At 46.1% G+C, this 25,450-nt stretch overlaps 2 protein-coding genes across 2 annotated transcripts in view; both read left to right on the top strand.

Annotated features, from left to right (window-relative positions):
• LOC102447148 (complement receptor type 2-like) overlaps positions 1–21,913 on the top strand; it is a 69,461-nt gene extending 47,548 nt beyond the window's left edge. The window contains exons 24-33 of the mRNA XM_075909851.1: positions 1,240–1,428; positions 2,764–2,967; positions 5,653–5,841; positions 8,492–8,674; positions 10,465–10,644; positions 10,810–10,992; positions 12,191–12,376; positions 13,610–13,789; positions 15,764–15,963; positions 16,997–21,913. Coding sequence (XP_075765966.1) covers positions 1,240–1,428; positions 2,764–2,967; positions 5,653–5,841; positions 8,492–8,674; positions 10,465–10,644; positions 10,810–10,992; positions 12,191–12,376; positions 13,610–13,789; positions 15,764–15,963; positions 16,997–17,155 — 1,853 coding nt within the window. The 3' untranslated portion in view covers positions 17,156–21,913. The remainder of the gene's footprint in view (positions 1–1,239; positions 1,429–2,763; positions 2,968–5,652; positions 5,842–8,491; positions 8,675–10,464; positions 10,645–10,809; positions 10,993–12,190; positions 12,377–13,609; positions 13,790–15,763; positions 15,964–16,996) is intronic.
• A 1,171-nt stretch (positions 21,914–23,084) lies between these two features.
• The window catches only part of CR1 (complement C3b/C4b receptor 1 (Knops blood group)), a 297,719-nt gene continuing 295,353 nt past the window's right edge, over positions 23,085–25,450 (top strand). Inside the window, exons 1-2 of the mRNA XM_075909850.1 lie at positions 23,085–23,236; positions 23,539–23,724. Of these exons, the coding sequence (XP_075765965.1) occupies positions 23,167–23,236; positions 23,539–23,724 (256 nt within the window). The 5' untranslated portion in view covers positions 23,085–23,166. The remainder of the gene's footprint in view (positions 23,237–23,538; positions 23,725–25,450) is intronic.

Genomic DNA, 25,450 nt, shown 5'->3' with positions numbered 1-25,450 from the left:
ACTTGGACACTTTGCGGCTTCTGTAGGTGGAAGTTCATTCCACAAACATCCCTGGGCTTCTTTCATTCCTCCACTCTCCCCCTGCACGCTGGAAATGTCTTCCCTCATGCCACAGCTCCATGTGGCTCCAAAGCCATCTCCCCTCTGGATCAGGGCTCAGTGCATATCCTCCCTTCCAACAAACATTGGTTCTTTCTGTCTGGGAGAGAAGTCCTTCCAGGTGTAACCATTTTAAACAGTGCTGGGAGAACAGCAGAGATGGCAGGCGTTATCCTAGAAGGCATTAATAGCTGAGCTCCATCAGTGCTTTGATCCACTGACAATTTCCAGATGCAAGGAGCTCTGTTTGCTCCCAACCCCTTTCCAGTTGTCCCCATTTCACTGAAACCAATAGGAGTCTGCTTACTGACACCTAGAATTCTCCCAGAAATTTTGGAATTGGTTTTCAGCAGTTACTGGTGGGTTATAAACATGAAGGAGAGTTCCATGGAAGCTCAAAAGCGTGTGTGTCTCACCCTTAAAAGATATGGCCTCATCACCCTTGTCCCTTTCTAGTATCCTGGGAACATGCCAGTTACAACAGCACTGCATGTTACAAACAAGCAGAAACACTGTTTAGAATAGGGCCTTGCAATTCCTTCTCTAATTCCAAACACAGACTAGAATCATAGTGTTTAAAACTAATAAAAGAATGTTCTTCTTCACACAGTGTGTAGTCAACCTGTGAAACTCCTTGCCAGAGGAGGCTGTGAAGGCTAGGACTATAACAGAGTTTAAAGAGAAGCTAGATAATTTCATGGAGGTTAGATCCATAAAAGGCTATTAGCCAGGGGATAGAAATGGTGCTCCTGGACTGTTTGTCAGAGGCTGGAGAGGGATGGTAGGGGACAAATTGCTTGATCATTGTCTTCGGTCCACCCTCTCTGGGGCACCTGGTGCTGGCCACTGTCGGCAGACAGGCTACTGGGCTAGATGGACCTTTGGTCTGACCCAGTACAGCTGTTCTTATGTTCTTGCAGTGCCTGCCACCCATATTCCTATTTTTTTATGCAGTTTCACTGAGTGAAATTCTGGGTATTGGGATTGCACATAACTGTGCCAAAGGGAGTAGAATATGGACTCTGATTTTTCCCAGACAGGTCTCCAGTTTCACATTACACTCTCTTGTGGAGGAGATTTCTCCTCAATGGCTTTTACTGGCTAAGTGTGTCCTTAACGCTTCTCGTGTTTTACCCATAGGTGAATGTAGGGAGCTACCTACTATTCCTAATGCTGTTCGGAGGACTTCCGTTGGCACCTTGATTCCCACTGGGAAGGTAGTCACATACAACTGCCGCCCAGGTTACAAGCTGATTGGTGGACTAAGCTCCGGACGTGCTACTTGTAATGAGAATTCGACGTGGTCTTTCATTCCAGACTTTTGTCAGAGTAAGTCTAGTAATCTTGGGCTTATACATCTTTCTTTTACAATGAGCAATTTTAACCACTATGGAGAGGTTGTGCTGATAATCAGCTGGCGAGTAGTTTAAAGTGTAGACCTGGGGGGTCAGAGGGGAGGAAGGACGGTTAGGGTCTGTCTGCCTGCAGGGTTGGCAATGTGATTGAAGTGTGATTCCCACTCCCGTGCTGGCCCCTTTACATCACATAAAAACTCCAGTGTGGCAAAACAGGCCTTTAAAGGAGAGGACCCCACCCAGGCAGGAACTGCTGAAGATAGCAATAGGGCTGTCTTTCCAGGACCTTCTTACAAGTCTGGGAGTAAGTGGTGTGTTAGTGAGGCTAGGTCTACACTGCGGGTGCTTTGCAGAAGAGGAAATGCAGATAGAGCACTCATTTGCATATCTTCTTCCGATCCTTTCTGTGGAAGAGGTTTTTGTGATAAAAAGCCCTGTGTAGACAGGGCCACATGATGGGGAAAAAAACCCCTTTTGCGCAAGATCCCTTATTCTTAAAAAAATGAGGTTTACAGGCTCTTGCGCAAAAGGGTTTTTTTCCTGACAAATGGCTCAGTCTACAAGGGGGTTTTTATCACAAAAATCTCTTCCACAAAAAGGATTGGAAGAAGATATGCAAATGAGTGCTCCATTTGCATTTTCTCTTCTGCAAAACACCCGCAGTGTAGATGTAACCTGAGAGGGCTGGGGTTGGGAGGGGAGTGTTGGGGCAGTCACAGTATACAATGCTGCAGAGATTATGCACAAAACCGAAGCAAAACCCATGGGCAGCTGGGCACAGCTGTCTATATTAGGCCACAGCCATAGAGCAGCCTAGTAGTGGGAAGTTACAAAGATAGCTTAAAGTTGGCATATTCCCATGGGCTATGAATTCTATGCTGTGCCTCTTAAAATCTGCCACCTTTACTCATTTCTATGCTTATGGACCAATCAATGGCCCCCATCCATTATCTCCATCTGCACCTAACGACGCACCACATCACACTACCTGACTTTTTACACACAGTATGGTCATAATGTAGCGGGTGCCCTCAGTGAGTCAATCTGTGACGAAGACCAAAAATAGCCTACCAGCTGCCCTCAGAACAGCTGCCCATAAAGTCAGTAGAAACTGTAGCTTTTGGCCCACATGCTGTTTCTGCAAAGGAGATAGAGCTGCCTTTGGAAATCAAGCCTCTGTCGCTATGTCAAGGAGATGCTTATTGTTTATAGCTTGCAAAGTGTTCAGCGCCACCTAGGAAAATAAATCTGCAGCCACGCAATTCTCTCTGTGTGATTCAATGCTGTTGCTTTCATTGGCGTTTCTCAGAAGTTCGCTGTCCAGCTCTCAATGTTAGCAACGGGATAGAGAACTCGACACTTAGACCTGGAGAGGAGACCTATGCTTTTGGGGACATCGTTACCATTGAATGTGACTCCGGGTACGGTATCAAAGGCACCACCGATAGCAGTACTCAGATTCGCTGCCAACAGGATGGCACATGGGATCCTGCCATGCCTGTTTGCGAACCAGGTCAGTGTAAATGGTAGAGAACTATGATATGGTTAGTGACCTCTTACTCCCTGATTTTACATGTACAATGACCTTTTACACTGTGTATGCCATGGTTTACAATATAATATAATATAATATAATTATAATTAATATATTGTTTTGTGATTTGTGCTGTTTTTATATTATTTGTATTTGTATTTTTAATTTAAATGGTCACACCCTGAGGGTCCCATAACACTGTACAAATCCATACAAAGAGGGACCCTCCCTCAACTTTCCAACTAGCCTTCGTTAGTCCTCATTTAAACGAGAGAGAGGTGGTGGCCCCTGGAATCAGTGCCAAGCATACCCCTGTCCTTTAGAATCATTGCCTTCTCCAGTTCAGATTTCTTGAGCATGAGGATGGGCTGTACCATAAAGGCCAAAGACGAGAATCAGATTGAGTCAGTAAAATAGTGATAGCCCTGTTAGTCTGGTGTAGCTGAAGCAAGAAACAGGACTATGTATCACTGTAAAGACTAACAAGATGGTTTATTAAGTGATGAGCTTTCATGGGCCAGACCCACTTCCTCAGATCAAATAATGGAAGAAAATTGTCACAACTATATATACCAAAGGATACAATTTAAAAAAAATCAACACATATGAAAAGGACAAATCAAATTTCAGAACAGAAGGGGAGCGGGGAGGAGGTAAATGTCTGTGAGCTAATGATATTAGAGGTGATAATTGAGGAAGCTATCTTTGTAATGGGTAAGATAATTAGAGTCTTTATTCAAACTTAAGTGTAAAGTGTCGAATTTAAGCATGAATGACAGTTCAGAGGATTCTCTTTCAAGTGTAATCTTAAAAGGCATTAGAAGTCCTGTTTTTTGATTGAGTCAGTAAGGCAGGGTTGGGGAACCTAAGGCCTGGGGGCCGGATGTGGCCCCTGGATTGCCTCGATCTGGCCCCCGAGGCTCTGGGTCCCCCCCACCCTGCATTGGGGAGCCTGTGCTGGTGCTCCCTACCTCCTGCTGCCCCACTGCAGGGCTGGAGCCCACAAAATCTACTAGCTGCCTCCTCCCCCCTCCCCCAAGCTCTGGTATGTGAGGGGAATGTGGGGAGTGTCTTTCTCCTTCTCAGTCGGGGGCCACATCAGTGAGGGGTTGTTTTTGTTTTGCCTTTCACTTGTGTGCAACCCCCCCGCTGATTTTTCTGTAGGTCAGCAGCCCCTAACCTCAAAAAGGTTCCTAACCCCTGCACTAAGGCTGTGGCAGAGACTGCTCCACTGACTAAAAGCTCCGGGGGAACAAGGCAGGGGGACAGTAGATGTGGTCAGTGCTGGCTGCATAAGGACCTAAGGGCTGGGACTCAAGTCTGTGGAGATGAGACCCATTGATAAACTGAAGTTGCTCCCAAGGGGTTTTCCAAAGGTATAGCTGGGGAGCATCACTCAACAGAGCTAGAACAACAGTACCCTGCAGCCCTCCCTTTGGTCAAGAGCCCCTACTTAAGCCCAGAGCCTGGACCAGGAAGTTTCCTGGGGTGTGACACAGACTTTGGCCTGCTGCAATGCTAGAGTTACAAGGCCAGGGCCTGTAAACAAAAGCCAGGGTCAGAGATCAAAGACAGCTCCAGGTTAGAATCAAGAGGCAGGAATCAAGGTCCTGATCTCTGACTGGAACTGATCTCTGACCCTGGCTTTTGTTTACAGGCCTGGACTTGTGCCTGCTTCAACTCTGGCCTGGTGGCTCCTCTCTCTGGTGGGCAGTTCTCAAGGCTGGGACCTTGAGAGTCAGTACATGTCCCCATTCTCTGTTACTGGGGGTTGTATGGACTCCTGGTATCCTCCCCCCCCCCCCACACACACACTCCTGTGCAGGGAGGAGAGTGGTACAGATTCCCACGGCAACTCTGTGTTAGAAAGAGGATCAGGTCTAAAAAATGTTTAGCCCCTGAAAGGAGTTTTAGGGATCCAATTATTTTCAAAAGGCCTTGTGAGGAATGAAAGGCCATTTCAGAGCCGGGGGTGTATATGCATGAGCAGCTAATTTACCATTATGCTATGAAAATGTGTATTAAACTCATGGGTCACCACCAATGGTTAAAACTAACCACTAAGAAAAACTCCATTACCCCTTGGAACCAGTGCTATCCCTTGTGTCACCCTGTGATCACCCTGTAATCTCCCCTTTTGCTCGTTTGGAAGAAGTGTGTATCTGGGGTTAAGGATGGCTCTCTTTACCAACAAGGAAAGGTTCTGTTAGGGGTGTGAGGTTGAGGTGTTTGTTGGAGGACTCAGAGAGTAGTTAGCTGGGAGAAGTTTCAGGCACCTGAAAAGGCTACAATCTGGATTTGGAGGAAGGGAAGTGTAACTGGGCCAATTCACCTTCTTGTCAAGGGAAGCTCCAGCTGTTGAACATCTCTTTGGAACATCATCATTGCTTCCGTGCCGCTCACAGAGCGTGTGAATGACTGTCACAGCAGCCAACTGACAACAGCATTTTTGTGTGTCCTATCCTGATGCCATGCACAGCAAGAGATAAACATAGAACTAGCAGGTTGTTGGACACACCTCGGGTGCTCTTTCATGTGTCATAGAAACATCGGTGTTTTTGCCGTAATGACAGCAAGAAATGCTGGGAATCGGTCATCTCCTTTTCTTTGCAGAGATTTTTTTACCTATTGCACAAGTAACATGTTTTTTCTCTCCAATTATAGCTTGTGGCCAACCCCCGAACATCTCCCACGGCCAGTACAATGTCTGGAGCAGGAGAACTTTTGTGGTTGGATCGTTAGTAACTTACAAATGTGATATAGGTTTCTCATTTGTTGGACAAGCCAACATTCACTGTCTGACTGGTGATGAAGGGACGCCTATCTGGAGTGAGCCTACCCCTGAGTGCGAAGGTAACTCATTGTGTGTTACACCAAACTGACGCATATAGGAAAAGGATTTTTGAATGGTCTGGAGCAAAGTATCCTCTTAGCATCCACTGTCTGCCATCTCTGTTGACCACTCTTTTCTAATGCCTTATGTGTTCCCAACAAACTATCCCCTGACATGCCCCATACCAGTTTCCTCTCTCCCTCAGCATCCATATATATGGTCTTCTGTTTGGCCCACATCCAAGCTGTTGCTTGTCTTCCTTTCCCACTGATTTCTCCACCACCTGCACCTGATTCTTATTCTGGCTACTGGCTATACAGCATTCCGTTATGCCTATAGTCCTTCCTCCCTGCATACAGCAGCAGTAAGTTTGCAGGAACACTCTGAAGTTGGAATGACCTTGGTGGCTTGACTTAGCAGCCAGAAGATGCAGGGTGGAGTTGGCGGCATGGAAGGTGTTCATGCATTGAATGCTGCATTGTCCCATCGCCAGGATACCCATATCTCCCCAGGAGATCTGTCAATTGTCAAAATTGATCACAAATCCAGTGCTATAAGAAATTATCCGTTCCAGCTGCCTCTGGAAATAAGAACTTTCCTTAAGCACAAAGATCAACAGAAAGATTAAGAAAATGTGATCTTGTTAGTCATGGGGGTTTTTTTTTAAGTGTTCAAATTGCTTGGAAGATAGATCAGCAGCCCTCTTAAGTGTCTTGGCTTTCATCGTTCCCTGTTTTACACTTAGCCCAACATCTTTGTTTTCCCTCTGTGGTTGAAAATGGAAGGATAACTATAAATATGTCTGAAAGGGGAAGCCATTTAATCTGTCCCTTTAACAACGAGTAGTCCTGTGGCACCTTAGGGTACGTCGACACAGCACTCTTATTTCAAAATAAATTTTTCCGGAAGATATATTCCGCAATAGCTTATTTCAAAATAATACATTTACAGGGAAGCCTCAGAATTAATCCAAGGCAGGCTCCCCTGATGTGGATGTGCCACCTTGATGTGGAGCCCCAGAAAGAACTGGGGAGTAATTACTTTGAATGGCCCTGGGGAGGAGCTATTTCGAAATAGCAACAGTGGAGCCTCCACACAACTGTTATTTCAGAAGACAAGTTATTCCTAGTGGAATGAGGTTTACAGAAATTGGAATAAGCCATCTGTTGTTTTGAATTTATTTCAAAATAACGGAATTACTGTGTAGATGCTCGCATTGTTATTTCAAAATAACATTAGTTATTTCAAAATAACTGTGTTGTGTACATGCACCCTTAGGCTGTGTCTAGACTACATGGCTCCATCGACGGCATAAAGCTTCGAGGCATAAAGGATCTGATGATGAAGGGTTCTGGGGTCGGCTGATTCCCGTCTAGACTACTGTGCTGTGCCGACAAACAGCTAATCGGCACAGCGCGGTGGCCATTTTGATGTAAATGAAGCAGCTATTATTTAAATCGCTGCTTCATTTTGGTGTGTCTAGTAAACTCATCTACATGGCTTCGTCGACGGAGCTATGTAGTCTAGACACACCCTTAGGGTATGCCTACACTAGCTCATTAGTTCGAGCTAGGTACGCAAATGAGGGCAACCGGAGTTGCAAATGAATCCTGGGATTTAAATATCCCGGGCTTCATTTGCATGTTCCCGGGCGCTGCCATTTTTAAATCCCCCTTAGTCCGAACTCCATGCCCGCGGCTACACGTGGCATGGAGTAGGTAGTTCAAATTAGGATCTCTGCGTGTAGCCGCGAGCACGGAGTTCGGACTAGGGGGGATTTAAAAATGGCGGTGCCCAGGAACATGCAAATGAAGCCCGGATATTTAAATCCCGGGCTTCATTTGCAACACCAGTTGCCCTCATTTGCCTACCTAGCTCGAACTAACGAGCTAGTGTAGACATACCCTTAGAGACTAACACAAAGACATGGAACCATGAGCTTTCATGGGTAAAACCCACTTCATCAGATAGATTGGAATGGAAATAACAGAAACCAAGATATATATCTGTATTGATGAAGCTAATTAACTGGACTGGATGTATCCCAATCATAGCTTTTGTTGTGAAAATGCAGATGTTAAAGGCAGGAGAAATTGGCTTTGTAATGATCCAGTCAGTTAATATCTTTTAAGCCCAGGGTAACAGTGTCAAACATGTAGATGAATTCCAGTTCTTCAGCCTCTCTCTCTAATTGGTAGGTGAAATTCCTTTGTAGAACGATGGCTACTTTTAAATCCATGGGTATTTACATACAGCATCACTCTTGAGCTTTCTATAACAAAAGCTGCCTAGTCAACTGCAGCAAAGCAAGTCCATGCCTGGGTGATAATACATAGGTTTTCCTTTGTCTGGTGAGTGGGATGTATATAAATGATGGACTGAGCTATGAATACTTCTCTAGCACATATGACGTATGGGGGAGGGGGACATGGTGCCAGCACACGATTTGGCAATGGAAAGCTCCGAATACTAATCCTGGTTCAGTTCTAATCCTTGTCTTCCTCTCGGGCTTTGGGCAAGTCTCTTTGCTTCTCTGCCTCAGTTTCTCTGTTTGTAAAATAGTTTCCTTCCTTATTTGCCTTGCAGAGGTGTTGGGAGGATTAATCAGTACTTTAAAAATGTGCATTAAATAATCAAAGGATCTGGAAAGCCTACTTTAATGTTTTGCAGAGATTCAGTGTCCAGCCCCACACATTGAAAATGGGATCCTGAAGTCTCCACTTCCACATAACTACACATACAGAACCAGTGTAACATTGGACTGTAATATCGGTTATATCCTCCGGGGCAATGAGCAGATTCAGTGCCAAATGGATGGGAAGTGGTATCCTCCAGTACCAGTCTGTGACCTAGGTAAGTGTGTGACAGAGTACAGCGATACTTTGTGGGGTGTCCAGGCTGGGGGAAGGCCATATGAGGCTTTCTGCAGAATGCAGTGTCTGGGGTCAGTCTGCACCAGATAAAAGCAGCCGTAAGTTTGGGAGGGGATTCAGATGCTGGGGCAGTTAATTTTCACCTGCGGGGAGGTTGGAAAAGTTGGATTTTGACTTCTGGATTTGTATATGTGAGATGTTTTGGTGCCTGTCCTTTCCCAGCTCTGGGGAGAACAAAGAGCCAGCTTTTACCCAAGAAAGTGCCTGTGAATTTCATTTTACAAACGCTAGACGCGCCACCTGAGATATCCCTGTGACAAAAAACATGGAGCTTCCTTATTGTCACAGGGATGGAATATGAAAACAAATGCCCCTGTTGGCTAAAAATGGCCCCATAGGCGCACTCCCTCCCAATTAATGTTCCTCTGACAATTCTTTTTCAGTCTGATAATACCCCTGCTGAGGGCTAACTACCGAATAGTCCCCCACTCCATCTGAAGTCATAGCCTACTAAACCTCTCATATGAAAAACAGGCTCTTCTGTAGCGTCCCTCTTGAATCAAAGTGCCAGGTTCCTGCATTTCTCCGCTTATTGGAACTCAAAACCAAAAGGAAGTAGAGCAAGCAATGCCCACCTTCACAAAAATGCAAGGTAACCAAGGGCTGCCCACCCACTGTGAGCTCATCTTCTTAATCTCCTGGGGTTTTCTCCAGCTCACTGTTCCAAGTATGAAGCCCTGGCCCACAGGTTTCCTTAGATCTTCCTTCTTGCTTGGTTGGAAGAGATCAGTGGGCAAACTCCATTGCTTTTATCCTGGAGTTTTTCCTGGCCCTTTCCCTTGAACAGCTGTTCACTACTGTTCTTTGGATAACTCCAGCAGCATTCCAGAACTTTGACCCGGTCTCCACGTCTCCTTCCCATTGCTGCCCAACCCAGAGCAGTGTCTTCTCTCCAGTCCCCTTGTATGGCCTCTTAATGAAGCAGATGCGGACACAGCTTCCTTCTTAAATAGGCTAATCCCCTCACCCCCCAGGACAGCGGGTGTTTTTATTTTGCAGTGATTTGTCACTAATTAGATACCAATATGAACCATACGAACGGTGTTATCAATGCCTTCACAGGAGATACGCACAAATTAGAGCATGATCCTCAGGCATCCCAAGATGTCTTTCCTCAATTAGCTGCCACAGTTGACGTTTTTGGCGTTAATCTCCCTGCCTCGTTTTTCCCATCTGTAAAATGGGGACAGTATTGCTGACCTTCCCTTTTGAAGGGTGTGGTAAGAATTCACTCTCCGGTGTTGATAAAGCACAAGGCTGGTGCTCAGAAAAGGTCCTATACAAATGGGAACTTGCTATAGGACATTAACTCTCTTCCCTCTTTTCATAAAGGGAGAACTTTTTGTTTTCAAGAAACGTGAAGAATGTAACAGTGTCACGGTTTTCCTTTTCATTCCATGCCGGGGCTAGCAGCACTACAGATTACTGCTCCTTGTGGTTTTCATGGCCTGCTGTCTCTACCCCGATGATAGCAAGTAGTCATTGCCATTTGTTTCCTCTAATAACTCCCCATCCCACAATTCAGCTCGAGTTGTTTTATATCATTGCAGGGACTGAACCAAATTCTGCACTCAGAGTGAGCAGAATGTCGGCCCCTGATTTCCACAGCTGGGTCTGACATGCCACATTCTCATAAGGATGCTTCATTCTTCATTTGTATCTGGGTGAAAACTGTATTTTATTGCTCCCTGTCTTGTTTTGCATTATTAGGGAGGTGTCCCTACCCGCCAGTATTTGATTATGCTGACAGAAACAATCCCAGAGAGTTTCTAGTTGGTACCACAGTGACCTACTCCTGCAAACCAGGTTACACACTCATCCCTGGAGTATCTCCCCAGCTGACTTGTCAAACAAATTTCAAGTGGCCTAAAGTCTCAGCGCTATGTCAGAGTAAGTAACTCGATTTTGGGCTGAATTTTCTTGGCTTTCATTGCTGTGCAAATTTAAGAGCTTATTTCAAGGGGGACACATTGGGGCCTACTGTTGGAATTTCTTCTATCTGATTCTGGGGAGGGGGAAGAATCTAAAACTCACTGTGTATTGCTGTTTGCTCAGGGGTGCGTTGTCCAACCCCGGTGATTGAAAATGGAAAACAGCTCTCTCCGACCAAAGCGCCGTACATGTACGCAAACCGCGTTGGGTTTCAGTGCAACCCTGGCTACATCCTCAAAGGCAGGGAAGAGAGTGTGTGCCGGACTGATGGGATGTGGTACCCTCCAGTACCATTCTGTGATAAAGGTAAGTATAAACAAGAAGAGAACCTGCTATTAAAAAGAAATATGCTGCCACAGATCTTAGTAGCAAGAAGACTGCCTCCCTACATCTCTGCATCTAGGGGGTGTATTAGGTCATTAATAAATAGCCAAAGGGCTGTTTTCTATCCAGTGATCTCATCTCATTCTGGCAGTAGGGGGATCAATATCCCTACAGTCTAATCTCAAGAATTTCTGGCTGAAGGTTAAATGTGACAGCCCAAGCGATCACCACCTCTTTTCTTCCTCTATTGGGGTATGTCTACACACGGACATTATTTCAAAAATAACTAGCCTTATTTCAAAATAACTTAGTCCGTGTCAACACAGCAGGCAGTTATTTCAAAATAATGTCAAAATACTCTCAAGCTAGAGAACTTCTTACTCCGACTCCTGTAAACCTCATTGTACAAGGAGCAGAGCAAGTCGGAGGAAGAATGCTCTATTTTGAAATAAATGCGCTGTAAACGGTCCCTATTTCAAAATCAGCTATTTTGAAATAAGCTACACAACGGACGTAGCTCAATTTGCATAGCTTCTTTCGAGTTAAGTTCTGCTGTGTAGACGCACCCTGGAGGGTGTTAAATCTCACTTTCAGGAAGTTTTTTTTCATAATGTTAGTGCTTAATTTGTGCCAGGGAGTGTGAGACTGAGCCCCAGCATTTCTGGGTTTGCTGCATCAGTAATAAAAGTGTGGAAAAATGTTTCCTCGAGCCCTGGCACCTCCTTAATTACTAATTAAGCACTGCCTGAAGTGCAGCCTAAAAATTCCCTTTTGGAATGCCCTCCCATGAGTCCTAGCTCAGCCTGCTTGTGACATCCTCCACTGCCACTCCCCTTTCTTAGGTTTGGGTGGGATAGTGATGCACACAGAGGGAGATGTTGCGGGAAGGCTTAGCCGTGGGATTGAGAGATTTGTGAAGAGACTCAGGGAAGGTTGGTAGGTTGCAGGAGGGTTGGGTTGTTTGCCTAGGAGGTTCAGGAAGGATTATCACTACAGGGAGCTGATCTAGCCAATGCATTGACTTGGGGCCTGATCCTTCAAGCGGCTGAGCTTCAGCAACCCCACACTGAAGAGAATTTCAATATGATCTAAAAACCAAGCACTAGATTCCCTGTAACTAGTGTGCTCTTGAGTCCGTGAGAGGTGCAACAGGCCTTACAGTGTTTCTATCCATTTGTAGCCTGTGGTCGACCTCCCTCTATCACGAGTGGACATCACAATGGTGGGATCCAGGAATATTTCTCCTATGGCTCCCAAGTGACATACAGCTGCGGGGATAGTTTGTCCCTGGTTGGCGAGGCTTCCATTTATTGCACCTTGGATGGGGAGAATCTGACCTGGAGCAGGCCTGCCCCGCAGTGCAAAAGTAAGTCCTTTACTTCGCTCTCTCATGCAAAGGGGGAAGGGTACTTTCCGGAGGCCCGGGTAGAACGTCCCAAGGCTTTTGAGAAGTGTGGCTGATAATGAGCAGAGCTGTCTGCCACTCCTAATCCCACCCACTATCCTCTTTGGCGTCCAGGATTCCCGCTGATGTGGGTGGTGAAAAGCCAAGAGAGGGTGTGGCTATGGCACCCAGGTTCCCCTGACTCAAAGCAGCCCGTCCATACGGATCCCTGGGTGGGGACTGAAGCTGTGGGTGGTGCGTTACGTCTCCTGGTCTGGCGGCAAGCCCCACCCTGGAGTGCACATGGCTTCCCCCGCGGCGGGAGCTGCAAACTGCCAGAGCTGACTCAATCCCACTACTGTTACAATAACCATGTGGCTCTTCCAACTTCCATGTGACGGATCCCAGCAGGAGCAGCGGTTCTCGCAGCTCAGGTGGCATCCTGAGCAGTCTGCGTGCAGGAGATGCTTAACATGGACAGCCTGGCAGGTGCACTGGGGACTAGCCCATGAGATACTAACTTCAGGTGGAGTTGGAGCTGCTAAGGAGAGTTGAGCTGCCCTATCTAAAATGTTGGCCTGGAACCACCGCTGAACCTCCTCCACCATAGACCCCTGTTGTCAAACATAAAAATTAGCCCCACTCTGATTTTCCTGATTGGTCAGTGTTACCAGTCACTGGGTCTGAGTTCCAGCTGATGTCTGAGCCTCGCCCCCAATGACTTATTCCCCCACCTCCCTGACCCATCTCCTGGTTTTAGTACCCAACCCAGCTGTCCTGGTTTTGTCCCTTCCAGTGTGGGTCCCCCTGGATACCACATCAGGGAGAGTTTGAGGGAACAGTCCGATTCCAGAAAAGGGAATAGCCCTGGTGGCTTGTGTGGTGATAAGAAGCTGGGGAGGAGAGGACAGCATGGAAGGCAATCATCCACATACCTACCTGCCATATAAATTCTTCTCTTCCCCCGCCGATAGTCTCAGTGTCATTGTGAATCCACTACAGAGAGAGAGTGAAACATGAGCAGGGAGTTTTACACAGTGGCCTGCTCAAAGGTCAAAAATTGGAGACTCATATGTAGCAGTGGTTCCCCCCGCTTTCCCCCCACACACACACACATGCTTAGCAAATGTGGAAACAGATCAGTGGCTATTTAAGTGCATTGGCTTTGTTTTGCGCCCTGTTGCGGGCGGATGTAACACCAGTTTTGTTGTTCAGTGGTTCGCTGCCCGAGGCCGGTGGTTGGAAACGGGAGAATGACCACTGCCCTGCACATGTTTACATACGGAGTCACTGTGGAGTTTTCCTGTGAGCAAGGCTACCTGCTCCATGGCAGTAGAACGAGTCGCTGTCAGGGTGATAGCACGTGGAACCCCCCTGTGCCAAGCTGTCAGCCGGGTAAGTGTGAGTGATGAACTGAGGTGTGGTGATGGGTCTGGCGCAAGTGGGCTGAGCCCTAGGAACAGCTCCACGGGGGAGAGGTGTTCTGTGGACAGCTCTGGGAACCAAGGACTTTGAGTCTTAACCCTCTTCCTGCCCCAACTTAGTCTCCCTGTGGGACTCGAACAAGAGACTTCCCCTCTCTGCCTCCTTTCTCCTCGGTAAACCTACCCTGACGAGGTGCCACGAGGATTCGTTGGAAAGCGTGCCAAAGAGAAATGCTAATCATGAATAATCACACATTGCTAACACTCCCCGGGCTATACTCTGCAAGGGAACCCCCCTCAAAGCTAGTATTTATCAACAAAATATATGTGTAATGGGATAAAGAACCAAACTACCCCAGTGTTTAGATCAGGGTAGCTTCCTTCGGGAGTAGAGCAACTTTAGGGATGGATTTTTCCACTTTAGAAATGGTGCTTATGAAAGTCTCCAGGCAGCTTGTGCCCTAATATCAAATCCTCAAGTTGAGTCAATGCCAACAAACAGTAAAGACTTCCCCAGCCTGCAAAACAAGGCCTTCTGGCTGTCCCTTCACCAGTTCACATTCGTTGGAGGGAATTGCTGAACGCTCTAGCCTGCAGGTTTCACAAGTCTGGCTCTGCAGTCACAGTCTTGAAGCTCACTACGTCTACAATGCATCCCTCTGCCGAAAGAGGGATGCAAATCAAGTTCTTCGGAAGTGCAAATGAGCTCAGGATTTAAATATCCTGGGCTTCGTTTGCATACTCATGTTCCGACGCTGTGCCGATCACACGCCCTTTCGAAAGTGAAAGTAAAGTGTAGCCGCGGTTCTGCCAGCAGCAGGGGCTCCTCTGGCAGATCCTGTACTCCTCAAAAAATGATATTTAAATCTCAGGCTCATTTGTACTTCTGAAGTGCTTGATTTGCATCCCTCTGTCGGCAGAGGATGCAGTCTAGGCACAGCCAGAGGCAGACTCAGACTTTGTTTCTTCTGCGGCAGAGACGTTATGCTGGAGAGAGTGTTCTGCCCAGGGTGTGAGGTGACGGGCGGTGGGGGGTGATTCCCCAATGAAACTTTCAGGACGCGGGGACCGAATCCCATTTTACACCTGGCCCCCCTCTGTTGCCAGAGGCCTTAGTGAACCTGAGAATCGGGTTCTGCATTCCTGTCTGCGTTCGGTGGACAGCCCTCGAGTAGCCCTTGCACTTGGCTCGCAGAGGTGGCTGTTTTGCTGGGAAAGGGGGTTTCTTACAATTATCTAATGGGTTTCTACAGAGCCAGTCACTGTGGCAGCTAATCAAAGCCTCTGGCATCCTGCCAGATAAAAGTTGCTACAGAAGCATAAAACCGTGTTAAGGATCAAATTCAGCTCTTGGTTCCACCCGTGTAAATCCCAGGCATCTCCACTGATTTACAATTGTCCCTCACTGCAGGGTGTGTGCGTACAGGGGTGGCCTGTGGCTATAGGCAGACTTGGCCGCCGCCTAGGGCGCTGCTGCCTGGGGCGCCCGACGATGACGTCAGTGCATTGACGGCCCTGCAGGCAGGGGCCCCGATTGCGCGTTCTGTGTGCGTAGGGAGAGGTGCCAATTTTGCAGTACACCAAAGAGGCTATTTGGGACACAGTTGTGCAAGGAAATGAACTTCACAGTTGTCCCAAGGCTGCCAAAAAAACCTCATTCAATAAGTCAACGAAGCATGAATGTAGCTGTTCCATGAACTGCCACGACACACAGTACTGGATGGAATTTCACTCTCGCCCTTTTCTTGTTGAACTCATGGTGTTTGTCTCTCCAGAGAGTCATTGTGGGTTTGATGTTATATGGAGTTTATTTCTCTGATTGAACCAAAACAGCTGCAGTGAAAAAAACATCAGGTCTTAAAGTATAGCTGCTTCTTTCCATTGCAGGCAAGGAGCAAAGCAGGTTGCTCACTGACCTGCCTTCTCATCTGCTTTTTCCTTTCAGTTCAGTGTGCAAGGCCGGATGTGCAGTATGGAAGGTTGAACAGCATGTTAGACGGGAAAATGTGGTACAATGTGAACGAAAGCCTTGCTTTCAAATGCTCCCCTGGCTACCACTTCCCAACTCACTGGGACCTGCCTACAACAGACAGTTCTAGTGTTACTTGTTTGGCCAATGGCAACTGGTCAGCATTACCCAAATGTGTAAGTATGATGCTCCAGTTGGATTTCATGAAGTATTCTGCCCAATTTCTAATAACACTGTTTGGAATTTCTGAAGAAACTTTGATTCATTAAAATGATGAAGACTATGTGACCGAATAGGGAGATGTGCCATTGATACAATAGAAGGGGGAAATGTATTGATCTGAAAGCAAAAGAATAAACTCTCTCCTCCAGCATAGCTTTTCTGAGCCTTTGAAGTAAAAGATGTTCTCTCTTTCTAGTACTTATGCCATGCAAAAAAACAGTAAAATGTAGCAGGTAAAAATCTCACTATATAAAAATTTGGCCACGTTATAAAATAGAGTAGTTTAGCATGTGATGCATTCCATATTTGCGGATGAGCTAGGGCATAGTCTAATGCTATTGTAGTGAATAGATGACCATGTTGTTCAGCACTGTGAAAATGTGAATGGAAGCCTGGTTCTTGCGCAAGGCATTTACAGTCTAAAGTGTCTGATTCTGTAAGTTGTTCCGGACTCTCTGAAATGTGCTCAGTGCTATCAGCTCCGGGAGAAAGTCCATACGAATTGTGGGAATGGAGGCTGTTTCCAAATCAGGCCTGTGTCACACTGAAGAAGGGTTCAAATCCTAAAAGGAGCAAGCCTACTTCAGAGGGTAAATCTTTCTCTTCTGGAGCATAAGAGCAGTTTTCAAGTATCTAAAAAGGTGTTACAAGGATGAGGAAGAAAAAATTTTCTCCTTGACCTCTGATGATAGGACAAGAAGCAATGAGCTTAAACTGCAACAACAGAGATTTAGGTTGGACATTAGGAAACACTTCTCACCTGTCAGGGTGGTTCAACACTGGAATAAGCTACCTAGGGAGGTTGTGGAATCTTCATCACTGGAGATATTGAAGAGCAGGTTGGACAGACACCTGTCAGGGATGATCTAGTTGGTGTTTGGTCCTGTCATGCAGACAAGGGACTGGACTTGATGACCTCTCGAGGTCCCTTCCAGTTCTAGTGTTCTATGATTCTATAATCACATTCCCTCTTTCTCTGTTTCATAGAAAAAGCTTAGCAATTCTGAAGAATGTGCAGTGGTACAAGAGAGTAAAAGGCTTCTTGATTGTGATGTGCCTCTGACGGAACTGAGAACCCTGCTGGAACTGAACAAACTATATCTGGAGAATCAGAAACTGAAGCGGGAGATTAAAAAATTGCAATGAATAGCTGAAATCTGCCATCCGGATTGTAACAAACTGTCTCCTTTGGGTGCAGTTTATATAATTCCACTAATCACATGATGATTTGTACAGTTCATAGGGAACTTGCCAATATACCCAGGCTACGTCTAGACTGGCATGATTTTCCAGAAATGCTTTTAACGGAAAAGTTTACCGTTAAAAGCATTTTCGGAACAGAGTGTCTAGATTGGCACAGACGCTTTTCCGCAAAAGCACTTTTTGCAGAAAAGCGTCCGTGCCAATCTAGATGCGCTTTTCCGCAAAAAAGCCCCGATCGCCATTTTCGTGATCGGGGCTTTTTTGCGCACAACAAATCTGAGCTGTCTACACAGGCCCTTTTGTGCAAAAGCTTTGCAGAAAAGGGACTTTTGCCTGAACGGGAGCAGAATAGTATTTCCGCAAGAAGCATTGATTTCTTACAGTAGGAAGTCAGTGCTTTTGCGGAAATTCAAGTGGCCAGTGTAACAAACTGTCTCCTTTTTTTTTTTTTTTTGGCAAGTTTTTCCGGAAAAGCGGCTGTTTTTCCGGAAAAACTGGCCAGTCTAGACACAGCTCCACTGATCCAGGAAGAGAGAATCTAATAAATCAGGAGTCAGATTTTCTTATGCTGGTTATCACCGGTTAAGGATTGGTTTTGGCTCCTTCCTTTACATCTCAAGTCTGAACACTCCCCTCCCTTTGATAAACGAGATCTTTTAGGCCCTCTGACAAGTTTTAGGGGTTGTAGTAAAAGGGGTTGAATTGAGGTTGTTTCCATGAGGAAAGTGAAAGCAAGTAGAAGGACTAGATTGATCTGTATCAACTGAAGGTTGATTTTCCTACCAATGTCAGACCTTATGCAGCTGTAAATTTTATGCCAACAGCTTTCAGCTTTGCAGACATTCTATAATTGCTGCTTACATTTAGCTTTTATGAATTATAATTCATATATTCAGAGTAGGTATATGGCTTTTCTGCTATCTGATTAAACATCACTGCCCTTACAGATGTACATCCACTGGGAAAATCTAAGGGTTAACAAAGCAAATCTTTCCTGTCCTCTGTATTTAAAGCCAGCTCACAGATTTTCTTCCCAACCTAGCCACATCTAGCTTTGATACCATTGTTATCACCTGAGGCATTCTGCTAGCTATTCACACTCAACAGTAGATGGTAGAAATTTCATTGTAGAGAAACAGCTTGCTGAGACATTTACCCATTGCCCCCAAAATTCTTATTCCTTTGTGATCCAAATAATATTTCCTGCATACGAGGGCTACAATAAAATGCAATTGTTATAACACCGGAGTGGTTGGTTGGTTGGCTGTAACTTTATCCCATTGGCTATAAGACATACAAATCCCCACCATTGTGCTTCAAAACTCCTTTTCCTCATGAGGAGTGGGAAAAATTGTCTCAACTTAGTGAGCAGTCTTAGCGTATATCTACACTACAGAGTTTTGTTGGAAAAACGGCCATTTTTCCAATAAAATTTGAGAAACGTCCACACCGCAATTGCGTTCTTCCACAAGAAAATCGAAAGAACAGAAGGGTTTTTCCAACCTTGGTAATCCTCATTCTATGAGGAAGAAGCCTTTTTGCAAAAGAGCTCTTTCGCAAAAAGGTGTATGTGTGGATGGGGAGGAGGGAGTTCTTTCAGAAGAAGAGGAAAAAGCTCAGGTGCCCTGGTGGCCATTCTGTCCATAGCAATCACAACTTACATGCTAGAGGGCATCCATTCAGTCTGGATGCTCTCTTTCGAAAAAGGAGATCACTTTTTCAATGCACTTTTGCAATGCTGATGCTCTCTTTCGGAAGAAGTTTTTTCAGAAGATTTCTGAAAAAAACTTCTTCTGAAAGAAGCCTACAGTCTAGACATAGCCTCAGTAGGGACTACAAGGAAGGCTGGCTTTTCCTCTCCCAGCTAGAGCTCAGCTTGGAAACATATGCACTGCAGACAGTTTATCTGTCTGCTGACCACAGTGCCTCTTCTGTGGACTATCAGGAAACATAGGGCAATGCACTGTTGGGCTGGTATCATTACTCATGTTTATAGAGCAGGAGAGATTGGGTCAGATCCCCCAAACAAACAGAGATGACCAGAGGATAAGTAAGGATCCTTTGGATAACATTTCCCTAGGAGAAAAATCTTGTGATTGGCCACACCAGAAAAACAAGTCCTACCTGCCTTGCCACTGCGAATCCTTAGCTGTATAAAACCAGGAGAAGCTGAGGGAGGAAAAAAAGCAGAGCTGAGAAGTAACATCTTCCCTCCACCTCCAAATGTCTGCTCTCTGGGCCACTGAGGGCTACTCAACTCCAAGCAGACATGATACTCTCAGGGTGGAGCAAATTGTATTTCCAGGAAGGGTAAGGCAGGGACAGAAACAGCGGTGAAAGTAACAGCATTTCTTACCGGTCCTGTCCTCTTGCAACCTGGGTCTCTACCAGATCTTTAAATAGCTCCCTGCTGACTTGTGCCACAGCTCAGCCAGCTATTGCAAGAGCAGTGCGCCCTGGTGCACCCCCTTCCTTTCTCTTGTGGACAGAAACCAGTGAAATCCGCACTGGCTTTGGGTGGGGGCTCCAAAGAAGTTCACCTTAGAAGCTGCAGCTTGGATGTGTGGACTCAGTGCAGCTCTTTTAGGGTGACACTAGTTGCTTGTGTGTCCCCCTGTATTCTGGAGAAGCACCGCACCCCTTATCCAAACCAGTTTGACATCCTGGGCGGGGACTATGAATTTAGCTTAATTTAGTCTATTACATCTCAATTACTCATCTACCCTGGGCTTATGATACAACTGGGTGTTTTGCTGTTGACAAGTACCAGGCGAGACTATTTGATAGCCATCCATTTAAGGGGCATGCACCAAGTCAGCCTGAGCCTGTAGTCACCATTTCTCAAGCCGAGTTACACCTTACACAGAGAGCAGCTCCATGTGCTAATTTTCCAGTGCTTTAAAGTTAAAAAGTCAATGTGGTTAAACAGAGGCATTTGTTTTCTAGCCTCTAACACAGCTCGGTTTCATTTCTAGCGTTCATTCTTGTTTCAAGATGTGCTGTTCCCTCTGACAAATGTAATATGCTGTGTGTGGTCTCTGAAATTTAAAATCTGTGTGCGTCTATAAATGGGTTTTAATATTTATTAGTAGCAATAGCATGACTCACAAGTGCAGCGCCCTGAATGACAGACAGCTGCCTATTTTACAGCTCAGCCTATATTGTGTAAAAAAATTTGGCTTGGCCCCAAAGAGCTTTTCCATTCATCTGTCTCCAGTGGGGTGCCCCAGAAATTACCCCCTGTAAGGTGGCTTGTCTTACACCTTTTCCCTGTGTTGTAAAGAAACATTGTTTTGAACTGTCTGGTCCCTTTCCAAGCCACAGATGCCGTCCACAAACGGTGCACTCAGTTTCTTGCCTCAGTGTTGAACTTTTGTCAAAGTAAATCGCGTCAGAGGATGGAAGATTATTGCCATCCCAATCCCCTGCTAGATTAGATAATCCAGTTTCCACACATGATGTAACCGCTTTCTTTTCTCTATCAAATGTCTGCCTGCTCCAGTGCTAAAAAATAATATCCGCCACGGGGCGGGGAGAGATGGTCACAGCTCCACAATGATATTAATTGAGCTAGCTCATTGAAAATAAAGCCCAGGCCAAAGATGTATGAATTGGTATTTCTTTCCTGCTTGTGTTAATGGTTCTCTGTAACGGTCTGAGTTCAGTTTATTTTTTGTAGTGTCTTGTGTTTCCTTTTCCTGAAGAGAATCAGTCCTCCCTTGGCCTATTACCCTGGTGCACTTGCTCAGATGGAGGAGGTGACCTGCAGCCTCCATAGGAAGATGCTATGTTTGCCATCAGACAGGGATGTCCTACATAGAAAAGTGAAAATCTCTTTTCCAGGACCAACATCTGTTTCTGAAAGAGACAGTGGCCTTCAAAAAGAGTTCTGGGTAGCCACAGTGAATCAGACCAAAGGCCTATCTGTTATGCTTAAATGAAGCACATAAGATCTTTTATAGGGGAAAAGGCAGTACGCCGCATTTATTGAGAATACAACAGATGCATATGCTTTTCAATCATTAACACGCAAACACACACACAGTCCTGCCAGACAATGTTATAGTTACCAGGTCCAGAATCTGGATCAATCTAGTGGTCAGCCAAATTGATCACAGAGGGGAAGCCGGGCTGTGTCTGTCAATCAATCTGATGCTCTTGGAGTTAGTGGCAAGATGAACCCAAAGTTCCATAGCAAAGCACCCTGCTTTTATAATCCTTTTCTCTGTTGAAGTCTATAGATTCTGCTGTGTCAGTCTGTGACCGGCATGTTATCTTGTTGATGTTACTCATTCCCAAAACATCTCGAAAGGCTCATCCTCTCCTTGGTTATTAATCAGTTGTTTTTAGGCATGCCTTCACCTTTAGAGCCATCAATTTGCCAATCTGATCAATTCTTGACCATGGGTACACACTGATGGTTTCTCTGACGCTGATATGTCTCTTTGCAGTCTGTCTTTTACGTTTGTCTTCAATGACCTTCACACCGTATCTCATTCATACACACAGTCTTTCTAACAGAATCCTTCAAAAGTAAACAGCAGTGTTTTATTTTAAGCAAAATCAAAATCAAAACAATTCACATCTAAGGTCCGCGCCTTCAGTATTGCTAATCTCATTAATATAGACACAATGCCAAAACTCTGTCTCTTTACTTGCTAAGCTTACTAAACTTTAACACAAAGAAATATGTATTTTACTAAAGGGCTTAATTTCATAAAATATTAAGTGTTACTATGTTACCTTACATTGTTACATTATTAATCTTAAAATACAAATATAAAAAGAATAAAACTTTCAGTGCCAACACATCTAGCCCAGTATTCTGCTTCAGATAGTGGCTAATGCCAGGTGCTCCAGAGGGAATGAACAGAACAAGTGATCCCTCCCCTGTCTCCCATTTCCAACTTCTGACAAACAAAGGCAAGGGTCACGGTTCCTGTCCATCCTGACTAATGGCTATCGATGGACCTATTCTCCATGAATGAATTTAGCCCTTCACAACATCTTCTGGCAAGGAGTTCCACAGGTTGACTGTGCATTGTGTGAACAAATGCTGCTTTTCATTTGTTTTAAACTTGCTGTCTATTAATTCTATGTGGTGATCTCATTATGGGAAGGAGTAAATAACTCTTTATTCACTTTTTTCCACACCAATCATGATTTTATAGGACTCCATCATATCCTCCCTTAATTCTCTTTTTTCCAAGCTGAAAAGCCCCAGTTTTATTACTCTCTCCTCATATAGCAGCGGTTCCATGTCTCTCACAATTTTTTGGTGCCGGTTTCTAAACCTTTTCCAAAGTCATGATATCTTTTTTGAGATGAGGCAGTCTGGGGTGGGGAGCGCACAATGGCCCTGGGGCTTGGTGCAAGGGGGGAGCACATGCTCTGCAATTTAGTTTGTGACATACTCCACACACACACAGTAGAAAGGCAGCAGTTGAATATACAGCACCTATAGAGCAGTGGTGGGAAGAGGTGGGGTGGGACATGGGGGGAGGGATAGAGTGGGGGCAGAGCCGGAGACAGAATGAGGTGGGGGAAATCTGGAATTCTGCACCTATGTCCTAACTTGATTTGAACTTTGACTTCTGATATGGGCTCTGACCCTTGGCTCGGCTCTGGGTCTGACTGTGAACTGCCCCGCTACTGGCAGCCTCAGGTTGAGGAGGACCCTGTGTGACCCACCTCACTGCACAGAAGGGACACTCCTGGAGCAGGACCATAGGCTGCATCTGCCAGTGGCCAGCCCCTGCCCCATGGGATGTGGACAAATCCCTATGCAACCCAGCCAGCCCCACTCCCCCCCCCCACGTGTCAGTCTACGCAGCCCCCGCCCCTTCTTCCCTGACCCCGCCTCCAAGCATTCTCAGCCCTGTTTAGGCCCCGCCCCGCCCCTTGCCTGGCTCATTCGAGCTGGGTATCCCGCACGCCCCGGCCCGTTGTGCGCTATGGCCCCGGGGCTCCCCTGCCCCGCGCTAGCCCTGGGGCTCCTGGCGCTGCTGCTGCCCGGGACTCGCAGTGAGTGGGGAGGGGCGGCTCCGCAGCCAGTCCCGGTGTGGGATGAGCGGGGGCTGCCGGAGGCTGGTCCCTTCCTGCCCCTGGAGGTCGGGGGGATCCCCCGCAGGGGCTGCCCTCGGTGGGAGAAGCACACGGCGGGGTGGCGATCGCTATTGTTCTTGTGCTCCCTGCGGCGTGGCTAGTGCTGGAGGTCAAGTCCTCAGCGCCCGGCTCTAGCAGCTGGGAAATCCCCTGATGTGCGGAGGAGCTTTCTGGTGCTCGAAAAACCCGGTCTGTTAAAACGGCTTGTGTTTGGTCCCCAGGTGACTGTGGGCCCCTACCCACATTGACTCGTGCCATCCCTACTATCGGTCAGATGGAGAGTTTCCCTGTTGGCACACCTGTTACCTACAGATGTAGGAAGGACTTTGTTAAAATCCCTGGCATGTCCGACACTGCCCAGTGCCTTCAGAGCTCAGAGTGGTCGCCTCTGCAGGAGTTTTGTGGCCGTAAGTATTTTATTGTTCTCTGGGATCAAGTTTCTTGGGCTGCCTTTCACTGGTGGAGAGGAAAGACTTTTGCTGTTTAGTAGGTCTAGTGAAAACTCGCTCTGCCCTGTGATGATACCCAGAGGGAAGGGAGGGAAATTGACAAATAGTTGAATGCTTTTCTTCCCAGTAGTCTGGCATTACAAGCCTAGAAATGCAAAATCCTCATTGTGTGCATCTTTCTTTCTGGTTAAAAGTGTTTGGGTGGCCTAATTCTGTGTCCCCATACTTAAATGTTTGGGGAAAGTGATAAGAGTAACCTTAATTGTGAATTTCCTGTGGTTTTGTTATCTGGCATGTTGGACAAATGTGGGGTTCTGGTTAATCAAGAGTTACACTTATCAATGGAATACCAGCATTCAGAGTAGGGATGTAAAAGATCATTTAATTAGTTAACTGGTTAACAATTAAGTTTAGTTGATTAAATGGTGCTTGTTGGTGACACGCCTGGACCAGGCCCACTGTGCTAGGGATGTAATAGTGTAGTCAATTAACCGATAAGCTTTTTGTTTATCAGTTAATGCTATAGACTACTTGTTTTGGTGATCAGAGAGGGTGTGTGGCCCCTACTGGATGAAGGCGGTAACCTAGTGACAGATGATGTACGGAAAGCTTAAGTACTCATGCTTTCTTTTGCCTCTGTATTCACGGAAAAGGTGGGCTCCTGGACTAATGCGCTAAGTGACCCAAGATGGGATGAAGATGGACAGCCCTTGGTGGGTAAAGAACAGGCTAGGAACTATTTAGAAAAGCTAAACGTATACAAATCCATTGGTCCAGACTTAATGTATCCGAGGGTACTGAGGGAGTTGGCAAATGTCATTGAGGAGCCTTTGGCCATTATCTTTGAAAAGTTGTGGAGATCAGGAGAGATCCCGGATGACTGGAAAAAGGCAAATGTAGTGCCCATCTTCGAAAAAGGCAAGAAGGACGATCCAGGGAACTATAGGCCAGTCAGTCTTACCTCGGTTCCTGGAAAAATCATGAAAGGGATTCTTAAGGAATCCATTTTGAGGCACTTGGAGGAGAGGAAAGTGATTAGGAATAGTCAGCATGGATTCACATGCTTGACCAATCTGATTAGTGTCAAATGTGCAATTATATAACCTCCTGGGCAGTTTACTAATCCAGTTATTAAACTAAAGAGTAGTATTGGGAAAGCAAAAATACAGGTTAATAGAGCTTTCTGGCTAATAAAGTGATGGACAACACAGCTTTTATTGTACTCATTTGGGGGGAGTGGGGTAAATTACGACTCTATACTTATAAACACTCTTGACGTAGTTAGACTTAATTTAGGTTTTTTCCTGGGAATATCTAATATATAAAGGAGAATGCCTGTATGTTTGTGCTCTAATAATTTGGACACTATAAGAGCTACCGCAACCAAACTTCCCATGGGATAACCTTTCCTCCAGGAGAAGGTTTCAAGGTACTGTGGGAGGGAGTAGGTGAGAGACCGATGCCTCTCCCCAGGGCTACATGGAGCTTGGGAGTGCAGGAAGAAGCGATTTCCCTGCCATTGCTGGAAGTATATGGAAGCCCCTCTTCAATAGTGCGATTGGCTTGGGGCCAAGCGGCCGACCAATGGGCGGGTGGGTTGCTGCTGTGGCTCGCTCGAGGCAGAGGGGGCGGGGCTGGTGTTACCATTCAGCTGCCACTTGGAAAAAAGTGTCCATAAGGAGGC

This window comes from Pelodiscus sinensis, chromosome 27, assembly GCF_049634645.1.
Source record: "Pelodiscus sinensis isolate JC-2024 chromosome 27, ASM4963464v1, whole genome shotgun sequence".
NCBI lineage: Eukaryota > Metazoa > Chordata > Testudines > Trionychidae > Pelodiscus > Pelodiscus sinensis.
The sequence above is the reverse complement of the archived record's forward strand: the minus strand, read 5'-3'. Positions and strand labels throughout refer to the sequence as shown.